This window comes from Palaemon carinicauda, chromosome 22, assembly GCF_036898095.1.
Source record: "Palaemon carinicauda isolate YSFRI2023 chromosome 22, ASM3689809v2, whole genome shotgun sequence".
NCBI classification, from domain to species: Eukaryota; Metazoa; Arthropoda; class Malacostraca; order Decapoda; family Palaemonidae; genus Palaemon; species Palaemon carinicauda.
This window is the reverse complement of record NC_090746.1, coordinates 46959964-46979323: the sequence shown is the minus strand read 5'-3', so window position 1 is coordinate 46979323 and position 19360 is coordinate 46959964. Positions and strand designations below refer to the sequence as shown.

At 39.1% G+C, this 19360-nt stretch overlaps 1 protein-coding gene across 1 annotated transcript in view; it reads right to left on the bottom strand.

Annotated features, from left to right (window-relative positions):
- LOC137616420 (midasin) overlaps positions 1 to 19360 on the bottom strand; it is an 814866-nt gene that overhangs the window by 121811 nt on the left and 673695 nt on the right. Inside the window, exon 29 of the mRNA XM_068346159.1 lies at positions 5995 to 6238. Within this exon, the coding sequence (XP_068202260.1) occupies positions 5995 to 6238 (244 nt within the window). The remainder of the gene's footprint in view (positions 1 to 5994; positions 6239 to 19360) is intronic.

The following is a 19360-nucleotide window of genomic DNA, read 5'->3' as shown; positions in this document are numbered from 1 at the left end:
ATATCTTACATGTATTACACCATTTTGGCATTCTTTTTCCCATTGCATCAATCAGCATATTCACCATATTGGACTTCTTATTGTTCTTTGATGGAATGTGTTGATTGATGTAGACTTTCTTTATAAGTCTCTTTATCACTTGGATTTTCTTTGGAATTTCTTCAATTATTTTGCTGATGTTTTCCGCAGATTTGCTCCAGTTTATTGGATCATATTGTTTCAATATGTCTGCGAATATTTTTCCGTCACATTGGTTGACGTTACTAGTGACCTCTGTTATCAGACGGTCGAGCTCCTGTTTCGCCAACTCATGGAATTTATTTTTGCTGAGTCCAGCGATGTCTCTCCAAGCCTTGCCCGTGTTGTACATAGCCATCTTGATTAGATTTTTAGTAATTCACAAGATAACTATTCTATGCCGACGTTTTATCCCACTTCTCCGACCTCAAACTAATCACTGACTATTCACGAAAACTTGTAGCTATATTGCACTCGATAGCCTTTTGTTATCCGCGTTAAATCATGATATTTATAGGGTCGCAAAAGTGTAATCACTAACCGGCACACAGATACGTTATTATTCAACTTTATTGGTTTTTATGAAAATTTCACTCATAGTTAATCAACATTCTCATTCGCAAAATGTTAGATTTAACAGAGAGAGAGAGAGAGAGAGAGAGAGAGAGAGAGAGAGAGAGAGAGAGAGAGAGAGAGAGAGAGAGAGAGAGAGAGGGGAGGGGGGGGGGGGGCAAGCTACAGCTGATAGTGATGACAAGATTAGTCTAATGCGTCATAGTAAAAACTGTTAATGTACATGGGTAATAACTTATTTTACTATAAAGTCAATACAAGTAGAGTAAGAATGTGTGTTTTTATTATTTCTGTGACCTTCAAATATATCAGTAATCTGTTTGTTCAAGTTTTATAGTAACAAAATCCCAAAACAGACAGACTTTCCCATTATCCAGGAACGTTACACCACCTCTTACCATTATTTCTTATGGAGAAATTATGTTCCGTTAACACAACCTCTCTAGGAACTTAACCCTCGTGTTAACGGGGAGTTAACTGTATATGTATTACATAATGCATATTTTCATTTTTGCTAATGAATAATAAAAAGTTACAGCAGTCATGTTGTATTACTGATGGACAGTATAATTTAACCAATTATATTTTTATTCCAAGCGAAAAAAAATATAGCCTTGATATTTGAATGGGGTCGCACAAAATATGGTCAAGGTAAAATGGGGTCACCACTGGAAAAAGGTTGGGAACCACTGCTCTAAAGCATTGACAATTTATGGAACAAATTCCTTGTGCACTTCTGTGATTAAACTTAACAAATAATGTCAGTGTGTTTTGGTTAGCAGGCGATTATGAAACCTCAGCCTCCAGAACAAATTAGGAATACTATTTCTAATACCTTGGTTTGTCCAAAAACAACTGTACAGTTCTTACTGGACAAAAAACTGTCTCCTGCACTCGCTTCCTCCAGTTTTAGTGAAGGGATGTGAAAGAATTAAGGCAGACTCTTAGCCTTGAAACCATTTTGGATATGAAAGAAGGTAAAATCGACAAGCTCATATTGCGTTTTACCTAGTTAATACTTCAACATTTAAGTTGGGGGTGAAACTGGGTAGTATTGGCCTGACCTATTTCATCCCTCCATTATTACAGAGGTTAGGTAATAGTCCATTATCCATGGCAGATTTATTTCTTCCAATGCATGGAAATGGTTTATTAGTAATTTTGGTTTTGCTTCTTTATGGCATGACTCATAGAAAACCGAGTCTTACAAAATTCCAGTGGTGGATGTGTATGTGACGATGTCCTCAACATGGCCAGCAGGCTATTGTGTACTTGCCACATACCATGAATCATAACTTCTCAGGCAATTATGCTAGTAGTGCACTTTTTTTTTGCAAATGCTAATAAAACGCAATTTTTTTCATTTATATACAGTGATACCTCGGTAGTCGAACGACTCTATACTCGAACAATTCGGAGTTCGACCAAAATTTTCGAGAAATTTTTGCTGCGGTGCTCGACCAAAAATTCGGTACTCGACCAGCCGAACACGTGACGACCGCATGGGCTTTGTGATGATCGCGCCATCTCGGCCACTCTCGCTTGTTCGGGAAGCATCAGTTCTCTCGAGAGCGTCACTCAGACAACGCGCGATCAGCATTCGTTGTGATTTAGTGATTTTCAGTGCTTTTAATTGCTTTTTTAGCTTTCATAATGAGTCCCAAGAAAGTAATGAGTGTTAAGGGGAAGGAGAAGAGGAAAACAGTGCGAACAACGATCGAGTTGAAGAAGGAAATTATAGCGAAATATGAGAATGGTGTACGAGTGTCCGATTTAGCGGTAGAATACGGAATGGCGAAGTCGACCATTTCTACGTTTTTAAAGCATAAAGAAATGATTAAGAAGGCGAATGTTGCAACGGGAGTTACGGCGGTAACTAAGCAAAGGCCACAAGTGATTGAGGAGATGGAAAAGTTGCTTTTAATATTTATTAAAGAAAAACAGTTGGCCGGGGAAAGTGTTAGTGAAGCGTTCATTTGTGAAAAAGCGTTGCATATCTATGAAGAATTAGTGAAGAAAAGTCCGAGTACCAGTGAAAGTGATTCATTTACATTTAAAGCGAGCAGGGGTTGGTTTGAAAAGTTTCGTAATAGAACAGGTATTCATCGTGTTACTAGGCATGGGGAGGCAGCTAGTTCGGATCAAATTGCAGCCGATAAATACGTGGGGGAATTCGATCGGTACATAAATGAACAAAATTTGATCGCACAACAAGTCTTTAATTGTGATGAGACTGGGTTATTTTGGAAGAAAATGCCAGCCAATACGTACATTACCAAGGACGAGACGAAGATGCCAGGTCACAAGCCAATGAAAGATAGGCTAACATTGTTGCTGTGTGCAAATGCAAGTGGCGATTGCAAGATCAAACCCTTGTTAGTGTACCACTCGGACAACCCCCGGGTGTTCAAACGAAATAATATTTGTAAAAGTGCACTACCAGTTATGTGGCGCTCGAACACTAAATCTTGGGTCACAAGACAATTCTTTACTGAGTGGATAAACGAAGTGTTTGCCCCCCAGGTTAAGGCTTACCTCATTGAAAAGAGCTTGCCAATGAAATGTCTTCTGGTTATGGACAATGCTCCTGCACATCCTCCAGGTCTCGAGGATGACTTGAAAGAAGAATACAGCTTTATCAAAATCAAATTCTTGCCCCCCAATACTACTCCCATACTCCAGCCCATGGACCAACAGGTCATTTCAAACTTCAAAAAACTCTATACCAAGGCCCTTTTCAGAAAGTGTTTTGAAGTGACCAGTGACACGAAGTTGACCCTAAAGGAATTCTGGAAGGAACACTTCAGCATCCTCAACTCTGTTAACATGATTGACCAAGCTTGGCGAGGTGTGACCTATAGGACATTGAACTCTGCCTGGCGTAAGCTGTGGCCATCATGTGTCACAGAGAGGGAGTTTGAAGGTTTCCAACCAGAGGCGGGTCCAAGCACTGCTACCCCTGTAATTTCTGATGACACTGATGTCGTTGAGGAAATTGTTGTCATGGGCAGGAGTTTGGGGCTTGAGGTCGACAAGGATGATATTGATGAGCTTGTAGAAAGCCATTCTACCGAGTTGACTGTGGAGGAATTGTTGCACCTGCAACAACAACAGCAGCAGGATCTGATTGTGGAGCAGGAATCTTCAGAAGAGGATGAGGTAAGGGAGGATGTTCCAAGTTCTCTCATCAATGAAATTTGTTCCAAGTGGGCAGATGTGCAGGCTTTTGCTGAAAAATACCACCCAGAAATTGCAGTAGCAAACCGGGCAGTGCATATGTTTAATGATAGTGTCATGTATCATTTTCGAAGAATACTGCAGAGGAGGAAGAAACAATTAACAATAGACCAGTTTTTCACAAAAGAAAAGAAAGCTGCTACATCAAAGCCTGTTTCTCCTCCAAAGAAGAGACAAAGAAGAGAAGAAACCCCTGAAATAGATCTGCCCACCCTTTCATTGGAGAGAGAAACAACTCCTGAAGGAGAACTACCCCGCCACATCATGGAAGGGGACTCTCCTTCCAAGCAGTAACCTCCCCCTTCCATCCTCTCCACATCCATCCCTGTATGCCATCGAACCGCTGCTCAAAGGTATGTTCACTACAGTACAGAAAATGGTTTAAAATTGTTTTATTTTAGTACAGTAAATGGTTTAAAATTGTTTTATAGGATTTTCTGACCAATTTCATACACATTTAGATAATTATTGTTGTTTAGGTACACGTTTTATTAATATTTTGGGCCTGTTCGAGTGCTTGGGAACGGAATAGAATATATACCATTATTTCTTATGGGGAAAAAAAATTCGGTACTCGAACAAATCGGAGGTCGAACACGGATCTCGAACGGATTATGGTCGAGTACCGAGGTATCACTGTACGTTATTATTCAACTTTATTGGTTTTTATGAAAATTTCACTCATAGTTAATCAACATTCTCATTCGCAAAATGTTAGATTTAACATAGATTTACTCAGAAACCAAAATATTTTTTCAAAAATTACAATAAAAAATCACCTTTTTAAAAGGATTCAAAATTTGTATAATATAATGCAGCTTAGACTAATGTTAAGGAACTTATTTATGTAATATTCATTATAGTCAGATTCTGAGAACTGGATCATTACCGTACAGAAATTATAAAGTAGCGCTGAAATGCCTGGACTGGGTAACACTTACTTTTGGCCCAAGGCCGATTTATGCCCACAATCAGGCAAGACAACCTAAGGTGTAGCATCATTTTTCCGCCAGCACAGGGGTCACTCATCAAGCCTTAATGGTTTCTTGGTGGGGCGGAAGACCACAGTGATCCTGGCACCATCACATGTTTCACCACAAGGGGGATCCAGGGGGCGGGGAGGCTACCTAAGCTAGTAGCTCCCTCAAAAATGTCATAGAGGACCTGCCTGAAAGACCTTAGGATACACAAGATTCTTTAGGTCAAACTTATTGTCAGCAGTCTGAACGGAGACAGGTGAAGAGCTTCCAACTACTTCCAAAAGGGTGCAGCTAAGACTGGGAAAACCGCATACACCACTAAAACCTGAAAAGCCCCAAAAGGTAGATCTGAGGGCTCTTTGTTGCTGATGCATACTCCCAAGGGACTGAACCAGGGAGGAAGCAGAAGCACCCACTGAGGAAGTGGAGGAAGCGGAAGAAGCAAAAGATTTCTTTGGCATCTTCTTGAGTGTTACCAAGAGATAAGATAGATCAAGGAGGCTACAACCAGCACTCGATAAACAGGGATGATTGCTAACAATAATGTCCCTTACAAGATGCACAGTGTGTGTGGATCTACAGCCAGTTTATGAATATACCAGTTGCAGTGTCCGCCCTTTCCTCAGCAAGAACATATCTCTTGCTTCAAATCCATAATCAATAGCAATCAGCATTCATTTCCTCATAAAAAAAAATAAAATGAAAAAGTTTGTTTAGGGAACAAGTAGTACATCCGTACTCGTTTGCTGGCGAAAGCAAAATGAGACTACTCCACTAGGGCAGGGGGGCTGCTCCCTCCACTGGTCATTTAACCACTTAAACTATTCTAACAACCATTCCAGCTTGCGCTGAAAACATCTCCCTATTAGAGGACAATGGTTTGTACCTAAAACATTCAACAAAAATTTTCTATAAATCTGATTGGTTAGTTCCTTTTAGTCAGACCTCCTAAGGACATACAGTATTGAGTAACCACTACAACTCACTTGATTTTTAAAGCACTGAAATAAGTTAAGATCATTCAAACACATTAATTCATAAAGGATTGCTGTAAAGCATAGTTCAAATAATTAATGCTTTTAAAGTATTAATTTCCTTTTAACAATTTCAAAATAAAGCAAATGTAAAAATACAAAAAGCTTGAAATAATCTCTTATACAAATTCAATAGAACTAATGAAACTTACCAAGTGTTCTATCTTCATCAGTTTCTCCTGGCTTACGTGGCTTCTCCATGTCAGCTTGATCACTTGCAGACGTTTTTGTTACTAAAGCAGAGCTCTCACCCTTGTGAGATTCATCCCGAGTTCGACTCTCAGATTCACCCACTCCTTCTTGCTCCTCTGTCTCTTCTCCCATTTGACCTTGTTCATCCTGCTTTTCCTCTTTGTCTTCTTCTCGTTGGCCGCCTGTCTCTGTTTTTGGTTGTTCCTACAACAGTGAACCATTATTCAATGAACCATACAAGGTAATGTTTAAACTAAAATCAATCATCTCAATACTTACTTATGAATCATATTCTATTCATTTCAAGGAAAAACTTAATTACAATTAAAAAATTCATAAAATATTTCACCATGGCACAGCATCTACAAAAGTTAATTACGATATCAATAACTAAGTTGAAAATTATGTTTGATGGTGAATCCAATATGGTATACAACATGCTTACCTTTATCACACATTTCAATTTATAAAAATATATTTTATAAATTCTTAAAAGTTTGGCAAATAAGTGGTATACTAATAAACAAATAGCTTCAATAAAAAAATATATATACACTATTCTTATAATTCAAATATCACTAGTGGTCTAAAAAACAGTAGCTAGGCCTATACATTGTTTGTTTACAATTGGAGTGAATGAAAAGGATGCCTCGCATGCACGTAGTAGACTTTTGTTAGAATAAAAAATAGATATTTTCTATATAAATCTACTGTATATGATTGATACATACGAAATATATAACAAATTAAATGTGTAAGAGATATTAAAAATTAATCATATAATGTTATAGCACCTACATTTACTTCACTGAAATATCTTAAGATGAGCTACTTCAAACCATTGCCAAACAAAACAATGCAAATGATTTTTGTTAAAACTTCAGTCACTCCAATAGGAGTTAAGGAAATCATACGATTTACCATAACATTAACCTATATAATATGATATAATTTAGGAGCGCTTACTTCAGTGAACAGAGGGATACTAGGATCTATACTACCCACTCAGTCTTCTGCTTCACAATCTAGTTGTCATATAGAGTGACCAGGATTGTGGCATGCAAGGGTTTGGCAGAAGGGTATAAAGAAATTAAAGAATTTGAGGTTCTAAGAGAGGCTTTCAAATCTGTAATGCACAGTGAACTTTCAGAAACCTTACTAAAAGAAACACTTTGAAAACTATACTAAACTAAGGAAGTTATTTTAGATTGGTAACATGACGGGTAGGACCAGAGTTGACGTTTTAAGAGAGGGTTCACTACTATAATGAAGAAAGCTAGAAATGCAAGAGCTTATCAAGTTCATTTACTATCAAAATATGCCTGATTAAGTGAGGAAGCGGTAATAGGTTGTCCAGGGCACCAGCACCCAGTTGAGATACTACCACTAGAGGGTTATTGGGTTCTATGACTGGCTAGACAGTACTGTACTACATTGGATATCTCTGGTTAGGCCTAATTTTGTCTTTGCTTACACATACACCAAATAGTCTGGCCTATTCTGTCCACATTCTCCTCTGTCCTCTTATACTTGACAACACTTGAGATTACCAAAAAATTCTTCTTTGCTCCAGGGGTTAACTACTGCATTTTAATTTTTTAGTGGCTACTTTTCTCTTGGTAAGTGTAGAAGAGACTCCTTAGCTATGTTAAGCAGCTCTTCTAGAATGATACTCCAAAATCAAACCATTGTCCCCTAGTCTTGGATTTGCCATAGCCTCTGTACCCTGGCCTTCCACTGTCTGGGATTAGAGTTCTCTTGCTTGAGGGTACACCCGGGCATACTATTCTGTCTCTTTTCTCTTCCTCTTTTTTTTTTTTAAGTTTTTATAGTTTATACAGTATATGGAAGACCTAATTTAATGTTGTTACTATTCTTAAAATATTTTATTTTGATTGTCTATTACTCCTCTTATTTCCTTTCCTCACTGGGCTATTTTTCCCTGTTGGAGCCCAAGGGCTTATAGAATCTTGATTTTCCAACTAGGGTTATAGCTAATCTTGTAATAATAAGGAGGTCGTCATTATCCCCGCTTCAATCACCTAGCATAGTCTTTATTATTATTATCATTATTACTTGCTAAGCTACAACCCTAGCTGGAAAAGCAGGATGCTATAAGCCCAGGGGCTCTAACAGGGAAAAGAGGTCAGTGAGGAAAGGAAACAAAGAAAAATAAAATATTCTAAGAAATAAGACGGAATAATGTGCCCAAGTGTACCGTCAAGCAAGAGAACTCTAACCCAAGACAGTGGCAGACCATGGTACAGAGGCTATGGCACTACTGAAGTGAGTTTGCAACATGTGGTTATTTTAAATGAATATAAATCACAAGCACACTTGATTCCAATCAATGTAAATATCACCCATGAATGGCATTTAATACTGAATTCTATCTTGGGAATATATATCCACTTGGAATTCCTTTTATGGTAACAGCTTCTGGCCGGGTGGAGATTCGAACCCCCACCTGTTCGGCTGGAAACCATGCCTGCGATGACTCTACCGACTGAGCTATCAAGAGAGATAAAAGTTTATGACAAATCCCCATAAAATGAATTCCAAGTGGATATATATTCCCAAGATAGAATTCGGTATTAAATGTCATTCGTGGGTGATATTTACATTGACTGAAATCACGCATGCTTGTGATATATATTCATTTAAAATAACCACGTGTTGCAAACTCACGATTCAACTATCATGGTGGAGATGGGTTTATTTCAAGTCTATGAACAGATTCCTGAATTCGACAGGAATATGTATGGGGATTTGTCATAAACTTTTATCTCTCTTGATAGCTCAGTTGGTAGAGTCGTCGCAGGCATGGTTTCCAGCCGAACAGGTGGGGGTTCGAATCTCCACCCGGCCAGAAGCTGTTACCATAAAAGATAGAATTCGGTATTAAATGCCATTCATGGGTGATATTAACATTGATTGAAATCATGCGTGCTTGTGATATATATTAATTTATAATAACCACGTGTTGCAAACTCACGATTCAGCTATCATGGTGGAGATGGGTTTATTTCAAGTCTATGAACAGATTCCTGAATTCGACAGGAATACGTACAGGGATTTGTCATAAATTTTTATCTCTCTTGATAGCTCAGTTGGTAGAGTCGTCGCAGGCATGGTTTCCAGCCGACCAGGTGGTGGTTCGAATCTCCACCCGGCCAGACGCTGTTACCATAAAATGATTTCCAAGTGGATATATATTCCCAAGATAGAATTCGGTATTAAATGCCATTCGCGGGTGATATTTACACACACACACACAAATATATATATATATATATATATATATATATATGTATGTGTATATATATATATATATATATATATATATATATATATATATATATATATGTATGTGTATATATATATATATATATATATATATATATAATATATATATATATATATATATATCTTATCCTAATCCTCTGACACCGACAGGATGTATAGGGCCTAAATGAATTTATGCCATAAGTATCTTTCCTGTGCCATCTTTCTGAGTTCAACCCAATTTGCATTGTCATCTGCTATTTTTCTCTTGGTCTACCATGTCGTCTACTGCCTAGCGGCTTCCATTCAGGTACTGTACATCCTGGACTAACTGATCCTTTCTTAAAATATGCCTCATCCACCTCCATCTTGGTAATCTATATTATTGTTCATATTGGGTACTCACTCCACCTCATGATTTGTCACATTTGTTATATGCTGCTGTTATTAAATTCTCCAAATCCTTCAATATTTTATTCTCAAAGGCAATAAATTTTGCATCAGTTGTTACAGTCCTGTACCAAAATTGGCACCCATAAATTAATATTGATCTTACTAGTGAAATGTGTATTTTGATTTTGCTGTGAACTGATATTTAATTTGATCTCCAAACTGTTTTTAGCATGCCCATTGCGTGTTCTGTCCTATCTATTCTTCCCTTGAATTCTGTAACTAGTGATCCATTGCTGGCAATGATGGTTCCTAAATATTTGAGTTTGACTCAAGTATTATTATTCCTTCGGTAAGGTACAGTTGGCCCTCACGGGTTCTTTCTATGCATTTTTTTTTCTTTTTTTTTTTTGCGGCCAAGAACAATGCAATACTTATTAAATAAAAATTCTCATAAAAATCGCGATAAAATGCAAGTTGGGCGATGATTTCAAATAGCTGGCGGTCATTTACACTGGGAGTGCTGCGCGCCACTACCTATTATAATTATTATTATTATTACTTGCTAAGCTACAACCCTAGTTGGAAAAGCAGGATGCTATTAGCCCAGGGGCTCCAACAGGGAAAATAGCCAAGTGAGTAAAGGAAACAAGGAAATAATTAAATATTTTAGGAACAGTAACAACATTAAAATAAATATTTCCTATATAAACTATAAAAACTTTAACAAGAGGAAGAGAAATGAGATAGAATAGCGTGCCCAAGTGCACCCTCAAACAAGAGAACTCTAACCCAAGACAGTGGAAGACCATGGTACAGAGGTTATGGCACTACCCAAGACTAGAGAACAACGGTTTGATTTTGGAGTGTCCTTCTCTTAGAAGAGCTGCTTACCATAGCTAAAGTCTCTCTTCTACCCTTACCAAGGGGAAAGTAGCCACTGAACCATTACAGTGCAGTAGTCAACCCCTTGAGAGAAAAAGAAATGTTTGGTAATCTCAGTGTAGTCAGGTGTATGAGGACAGAGGAGAATATGTAAAGAATAGGCCAGACTAATTGGTGTAAGTGTAGGCAAAGGGTAAATGAACCGTAACCAGAAAGAAGGATCCAATGTAGTATTGTCTCTACACCCAGCTGGTCCTAGCTCTCTCTGTACAGTGTATATCCATTTACTGTGCTATAAAATTACAGCTATATCTAAAATAAATCAGATTTTGATAAAACTGATGTTTCAATAAAGGGGGCCGGCCGGAATGCCAATATATAGGGGTACAAGATGAAAAACACAAAAGCCTGAAAAATTTCACTGAGCTTCGTATGGCAATGGAGAATGCGTATATGAAATATTTTGTCAAAATTCCTCTTACTTTCATAGTTACAGGGTAATTAGTAAAGGTGACCCAATAAACCATAAACATTGTACCCTACAATGTCACGTACACCTTGTTTGTGAATCTCTGTTTGAGGTCATGTGAATGACCTCAGTTCGCCGACTCGCTTGGGAGTGTGTGCTTTCTCAGCTTCCACTGGCGACAAGAGTCTATCTCTGTGTCAAATTGCAAATGAAGGGTTTTTTTGTGTCTCCTTGTTTTCGTATATTCCTTGGGGAGGGGGGGGGGCAACGGCTCAATAGAGCGGAGGACCACCGGTTGGATCCGGATTGCCATAACGAGTACCTCCTCAATCATGACCATATTTGGTCTTTTTCTCAGGACGCCATGGGGTCACGCCCAGCGACGCCTGCGGCCTATGGATTAGTCGGGCCTGAGATCTCACAAGGAGCAGATAAGGCTTTATCGTAGTTACATTGCTTGCCACGACCCATACTCTGATAGTTTTGTACTTAGAAAGTGAGAGAAACTCTGATCTAAAATAAAGTAAAAATTCCTTCGTTCCCTGACTGTTGTTCGCCCAAGAATAAGTTGATTTAACCCATGTTTAATAAGAGCACTTATTTTATGGACAAGATTGATAATTTCACAGACTTTAAAGCAATTTAAGTGTGCTCAGACCTGTGTAATCAATTACTTAATGAAATACATGTTGTCAGATACAAAGTAAAGTTTGTCTTGAACTTGAACTTATTTTGAATTGAAATTGTTAAGAACAGTGACAATTTATGGTGGCAGCGGTGGGATAATTTGGCAATTAGTGAAGAAAATAATAAATTACAAAATGAGTGTACATGAACTGGAAGATGTGTACATGGAGGTCGACGATGTCGGAGGTCTACGTCATGTCGTGAGGACACAAGGAGAACCTGTACACACCGGAACATCGATGGGCACAGAGAAACGAACACGGCAGGAAGAGTACCAAAACAGCCCTTTATTTGAAGATGGGTTAGAACTCCGGTTCGGAGGAAATGGACGATACAGCCAATATGAAACACTTCTGAGTTATGTGGAAGCAGCAACAACGGAGCAATGTTGGATTGATCGTCAGAAAATCATCGAGGCGAAACAAGGAATTCGAGGAAATGCCCTTAGGAAAGTGAGGAGAAAACTCAAATTCATGGAGTCCATAACATGGGCACATCTGAGAAGACACCTACAACGGAGGGCAGGCCTGAGAACCGCCAGTAACGTCGTTCCCGTCCAGAAGGAAGCAGCCAGGAGTCTTGTGGATCAGTCACCCATGGAGGACCTGTGGGAAGGAGACCTTAGCGCCCTTACGCCGAGTTGTCAGGGCCGGAATAGACGGCGGCCAGGAGAGGAAACCGTAAGGACACACATTCGTCCGGGAGGATGACACAGCAATGTTCCTGTTGGAAGAGAAGACAGTACCTTCGCATGTACGCCTAAAGTTGTCGCCAAATCCAGTTTCCCGTCGCGGGAGCAACAGCATCGAAAATCGCCGTTTGAAATGGCGATCTAGGACCCTGTCAACAGCAGCTGGAGTGTGCTTGATTAACCTTGCCATAGAGGATTACATCGTCTCAGCAGCAGCAGCGGGCGTATTGGCAGAAATGGCACGCCCGCCAAGGTCAAGGACAATCCCGAAAAGTGAAAGAGGTCCCAGACAGCAACTGTAGGACGAGGGACCCAAGGCGACCCACAGCAATCAACCCCCCACAGAAGTCAAGTAACATGTTACAAAATCTGTACAGTAGTTTTATGGTTAACTAATATGTTTTGAGGTTCTGTAGAGTAACGAAGCTATCATCACATTTTCTTTGCGTAATGTTTAAAGTTGGATGAAAGACACTAGTTTAATTGAAGAAAGTAACTAGTCGAGTAAAATGTTTTCAGTGTTAAAGCTTCGAGTAAAGGTTAACTTTTCTGTTTATAAAAGAAGAAAATCAAATTGATTTTGTTGCTGTGTGGTCAGATGAGAAATTGTTTTTTGTGCTACATGACCTATAAGTTTTCGTTGCATAGTTTCTTTGACATATAGTATTTTGAGTTTGTTTTTTGTGACCTTTGTGGTCAAAGATGTTAAATGTGATTTTTGGAAAAGACGTCAAATCATTTTTAGAAAAGACGTCAAATCACATGTTGAGATAACTTTGTGTTAACAATAACAAGTTGTTTAATTCCAGAGAGGAAATGTAGAACGTTTGTAAGTTCACAGTTAAAACGTAAGTTATGAAGTTTTTTGTAATATCCTCTTTGAGTGTGTACTTGATAAAATTATGGAGAAAAAAGATGTAAATTAGGTACGTTGGCAACTGGGAAAGTTAGTGTCACAATATTTGTTCTTACGTCGTATTCCGTGTTATCGATTAATAGCGTACTTAGATCATTATGAAATATTTTGAAAGAAAGAGAAAGCTATTGTTTGCCAGTTTTCGGCTCAGATTATCCTGATTGATGAAGACGAGTTGTTAACGTAATAACCGAAGCGAGTTCAGTTGTTAACAGTTGTTAAGTAATTAGTAATGTCACGTAGGAGATTCAAAAATTTTGCGTTTGGTTTCTTTTTGTTACAGTGTGTCATAAGTGATTTGTTTGTCAAGTGTTCGGTCTGATTGATGACCCCGAGCATTGTTAACAAATTATTTTGGACAAGTAATGTCAAATGGTTTAACAGGGAGTGTGAATGTATTTTGGTTTGAAGGGTACCCGATTAAAGTCAGCTGACACGAATGAAGATAAGTGAAACGAATGCGATGTTGCGTGAATTCCCTGAGTAAGCATTATGATGTCACCGCCACTGTTAGAGAGCACACCTTGAGTGAGTTTTTGTTTTGTGTGTTGAGAGGAAACCTAAGATTTTGACAAGTAATGTAATTTCTTTTTGCTGTAAGGTCAGAATTAGATCTTTGTTTTCTAACTCTTTAGAGCATTATGTGTTTTGGAAAAATCATGACAAGTAAAAAAAATTGACTGTTTTTAGTTTAGGTAATGTTTGACAACATGATATAAAGACGAAAATTTGAGTTCTTATGTAATTGTCAGTTCTAGTTAACTCGCGAGAACAAAGTAAGTAATGTGAAAATTGAGAAATGCCGAACAAGATGCCGTAGATTTTCATTTGTTTGTGGCAAAGAGTAAAGTAAATGATCGGAACGACTGTAACATCAGATATTGGAGAAACGATAGTTATAACAGTAGGTCTAGAGTTGCAAGACTTGATAGGCTAACCTGTGTTTTGAAGAATAACTTAGTCAAGCAATAAACACTGATTCATGTAGTGAGTTCTTAAGTTAATTACTCATTTTTGAGTATCAAGGGAATTATCTCAACCAAACAAACGCGATTTGGAAGGTGACAATGAGTAGCCATGCCATTGCCTTTGGTAGATAATTAATGTCTGATTGTGTTAAAAGAAAAAAAAAGGGGATATGTTTTGGTGTCAAGGTATAACGTAGAACGTGGGTTTGATTGTAATTAAGTGATTTGGTGAATCCACGAGATAAAGCCTAGTATTTTAGTGGTTTTTGTGTACGTTTAGAGACCCAATTAGAGTTTAGTTATGAGCTCTTTAGAGTTATGTAAGTCTTAGTGACTTATCCCAAAGGCCAAAAGAGAGACTGGTTTGTTTTTCTTTTTCTGGTGTTTTTAGTTTTAAGTTCGTTACTCGCTGAAAGAAGCGAGGGAGAAAGAGTTGACACATCTGTGTCTCTGTGTGAGCGAATGTTTGTGTTCGCGTACATGTGCGCAGCGAGAGAGAGAGAGGGGTGGCGGATCAGCTGGTGAGTGGCAAAACGTCACCCAAGCTCGTTTTCTGTTGAGAGAGAGAAGAGGAGAGAGAGAGAGAGAGAGAGAGAGAGAGAGAGAGAGAGAGAGAGAGAGAGAGAGAGAGAGATGAGAGGAGAGAGAGAGAGAGAGAGAGAGGAGAGAGAGAAGAGAGAGAGAGAGAGAGAGAGAGAGAGAGAGAGAGAGAGAGAGAGAGAGAGAGAGAGAGAGAGGAGAGAGAGAGGAGAGAGGAGAGAGAGAGAGAGAGAGGGGGGGTGTGAGATTGCGCACGCGCAGGAGCGGCGTAGGTATGTTCGAAGAATAAAAAAAAAAAAAAAAAAAAAGAGAAGAAAAAGATGTGGGGAGATAACTGTGTGAGAACAGAGAACAGATGAGAGAGAACAGTTTTCTTTTTTGCTAATGGTTATCCCTTAAAGGTAGGGAAGTAGGAAAGTTTTTCTTTGAGGTTTTTTCTTTTTATTTGGAAATTGATTAAAGAATTTGTTATGTTCTGAATAAGGTTTAACGTAACTTGAGAACAGTTTAGACTTTGAAGAAATTCTGAGGCGTTTAGTTTTAACGTAAATTTACGTTTTTTGCCTTTTGTTTTTTGTTGTTGAGAATTAACGTAGATCTGATTGAAATGGTTTTCCCTATTAGTAATTGCGTTGGGAAGTTTCGGTTTCAGATTAGTTTTCTGTGATGAGTGGTTGCACTCCCCTAGAAAGATTGGTTCACCAAACGTTTAATTGGGCTCCACGAGGCCCTAGGCCTACGTGGCTTAGGGATATAAGGTGCGATGTAGATAATGTTAGTATGATGGTAACACAAGAGCCTTTGTTTGTGTCATGTGGGTCAGCTTGAATGAATAAGCGCCCTAGAATAATTGTTGTTTGTTCGGATTAGTTTGAGTTCGAGCAAAAGAGATGAGACAACGCAAGATAAGAATGTCGCTGTTGTGTAAGCGATTTGTGTAGGTTGCGTCTCTGTTGTGAAAATTTCTGCTAAAAAGCTTGTTTTCTGTTGTGATGCGAGCAATGTGTCAGCAGTTTGCCCAGATTGGAATTTGAATGATTGGGCACGGAGAGTTCATAGCTCTGATGGCGACGGCAGAAAGAGAGAGGCGATCGGCCCTTTAAGAGGCAGTGAGTCTGAACTTGGCGTCAGTTAGCCGGGGTTAGCGATAGGCTTAGGTTAATTAATTAGCCATGGGAAGTGTCCGACTTTTCGCAGCAGTGTGTTTGATAGCTGTTTGCGTGTGTGAGAACAGTGAAGTGAGAGTACGCAAGAGCTTAGTCTTTGATGAGAGATTTAAGTTGTCTTTCACGTCTGACGTACATGTGTTGTTGATTAGTTATGATCCCTAGGAAGTTGCGAGTCCACTAGTTACGATTCTGGATCAGATTGACAAGTTAAAGGATCAATTAAAACAGGTTGGGAAAGGAATAGCAGTAGTTAAATTAAGAGCGATTCTTGATAACATAAAAAGAACCCTTGGTAGCTCCTTAGATGCCTTCAAAAGGGGAAAGAAAGAAACGTGCGGCTAATTGGATTGGCGAATTGATTGGAGGTTGGACTGGGCTACTTACCCGGTCGGAACTTGATCAATTAGAGACCCCTCTGACAAAAAAAGAGAAAAATACGCACGTCCTGATAAATAAAGTAATATCTCATACACGTGTTTTAGACGATAAATTGAAGACAGTTTATATGACTGTCGCTAAGGGACAGGAGGCACTAACTGTGTTAGCGAAAAAGATCAATGACTTCGGGGAGAGATTAGAACAAATCCAGAGGGACGTAATTTACGTAGAGATTGCTGCACAATTAGCTTTTGTAGCTAGTGAGCTAACTCTTCACTTAGAGAATGTGGCTAACCAAATTCAACAAGTGGCCAGCACGGGTGAAATCACATCCAAAATTTTACCTCATAGGGAGTTTCTGAGGATCATTAAAAAAAATTCTTGAAGTAGTGCCAATGTTTCTTCCCCCTGTAGAGAAAAATTTAACTGAATTCTATCGAATGTCATCCGTGACTGTTACCAAGTTGAAGGGCAAGTTTTGTTTTTCTGTAGAGATAACTGTTAAAAATGAGGATTCAGATTTTATCTTATTTGAAGTAAAGTCACTGTGGACACAGACCGGAACAGAGGAATACGCAACTCGAGTATCAGTGGATCTGCCATACTTTGCTGTGAACGAGAGGGACACTTGGGCTGTGGCTTTACCTAACTTAGATAGGTGTAGGATAGGGAAAACACGTGTTGTGTGAACCTGTGTATGCGCTTTTTGCGCCTGCCACGCGAGTTTGTTTGCTTGATGTGTACCTGGAACAGCCTAGCTTTGTGCATAGTTGTAAGTTCGAGGTAAAAGCTGACTTTGAGAGGAAGATAGTTAATTTAGGACATCGTTGGGTTGTATCTGTGAGACATGAATCGAAGTACAAGGTGATGTGTGACTCGAGGAATGAGGTTAAAGTGTTGAACCCAGGAGTCACTGTTTTGACACATGAGGACGGGTGTTCTGTCCAAGGGGACGGGTATCGTCTACCTGGCCAAAGGAGAATGAAGAATGAACGTGTGACAGTTAAGGACACTTCTGTGTTGAATGCTTCTGTCATTTTGCCAGGTGTGAATGTGTCTGTTAGTTCACCTTAATCTGACTAGACTTGGAACCATGTCCCTAGATCACCTTCCTCTCTTCATGCAATTTGTAGATTTAAAAATGTCACATAGGACTTTGAGTGTAGGTTTTTACTTAGCTAGTGTGTGTGTGTTTCTTGCCGTCTGGGTGGACTGGTTGTTTGTTGTAGGCCAATGGTATGTGGTCCTACCTGTCTCCGATGGCGGAGGGCAGAGGTCAGAGCAGTCAGGCTGACAGATCCTCTGCCAGTAAGGGAAACTTTGACTGTAGAAACACAAGTTCCAAGGAGGACCGCCAGCCAGGTGTCTCACGCTGGTGAAGGTCGAGGGAACATTCCTACTCAGGGTGGGGTTCGGGTGTGTCCCAATGAGCCCACAGGTGTCCGGATGGACGTATCGTCACAAGCACGGTTTCAAGACGTACCAACTCGGCTGGTATCACCGGTAGGTTGAGTACGCACACAGATGTGTTCTGTGTTTATACGCATCACTGTGTGTTCTGCGTTTGTACGCATTACTGTGTGTTCTGCGCTTGTACGCATCACTGTGTGTTCTGCGTTTATGTACTGGTACCTTTTTGAGTTTGTAAGCGCTTTGCTAGATTGATATAGCTATATGAGAAGATTATATTCAATGATCTTTTTGGTAATTTTTTCTTTGATATATATTGGCCAACCTGTATGTTTAATTTTAGTTTTTCTGATAATTATATGTATTTCCTTTAACTTATGACGTCTCTGTGGACTTATATATATATTTTTCTCTTCCCTAGGGAATGGTTTGTTTTTAGGTACCAAGATTTTTTGTCAACTGTTATTATACCATGTCTCTACTTACAGAATCCAGGGCGGAGAGTGAGATTGAACCATGTAACGCCTCCCGTGTGATCTGTGTGTAGTAAAATTGTTGCTTAGGCGAGCCTGAGGATTAAAATCCTAACTTGAGTATTTTTTTATATGATTTGTTTTGCTCAAGGGAATCTTCGGATTTCAGTTGCAAATGTTTAACCTTTGGATATTTTGGTTCTTCATTCTTGCTTGCCTAAAGCTGTTAAGATATACCTTGTTTTCAGAATTATTTGCCCCAATTTTTACTGTATATCTATGTAACCTTTTCCAGTACCTTGTTTACTCATATTTACTCACATTTACCCATATGTATTGGTTTTCAGGGTTATTTACTGCCATTTTTGTTCTTTTCCTTTTGTTTTGGGCATATAATCTTTTTTGTTTGAATATATGATCCTTTTGAGTATGTAATCTTTTTTAGTTTGTTTTTTGGCTCCATTTAGTCACATTATGTGTATCTTGAGTTTTAGTTCATATTTTACTCATATTAGAAGGCACAACTACTGTAATGAATTATGTGAATTTAATTTGTTAAGATTTTTGTAGTTTGTTGCTGTTGAAGTTTCTTTTTTTTGTGCAAGTTGAAATTTTGCACACCCAGAGCGAGTTGCGGCTGAAAAGTAATGATGGGGTTTGGATTTAAAGTAAATGGTGACGTGACTAAGATTTTCCTTGTTTTCGTTGGAATTTATCACAGTTCCAGGAGTAACTGTAACTTGGTAGGGGGGGATTTGTCACGTACACCTTGTTTGTGAATCTGTTTGAGGTCATGTGAATAACCTCAGTTCGCTGACTCGCTCGGGAGTGTGTGCTTTCTCAGCTTCCACTGGCGAAAAGAGTCTATCTCTACGTCAAATTGCAAATGAAGGGTTTTTTCTGTCTCCTCCTTGTTTTCGCAGATTCCTTGGGGGGGCAACGGCTCAGGAGACATGACCATATTTGGTCTTCTTCTCAGGATGCCATGGGGTCACGCCCAGCGACGCCCACGGCCTATGGATTAGTCGGGCCTGAGATCTCACAAGGAGCAGATAAGACTTTATC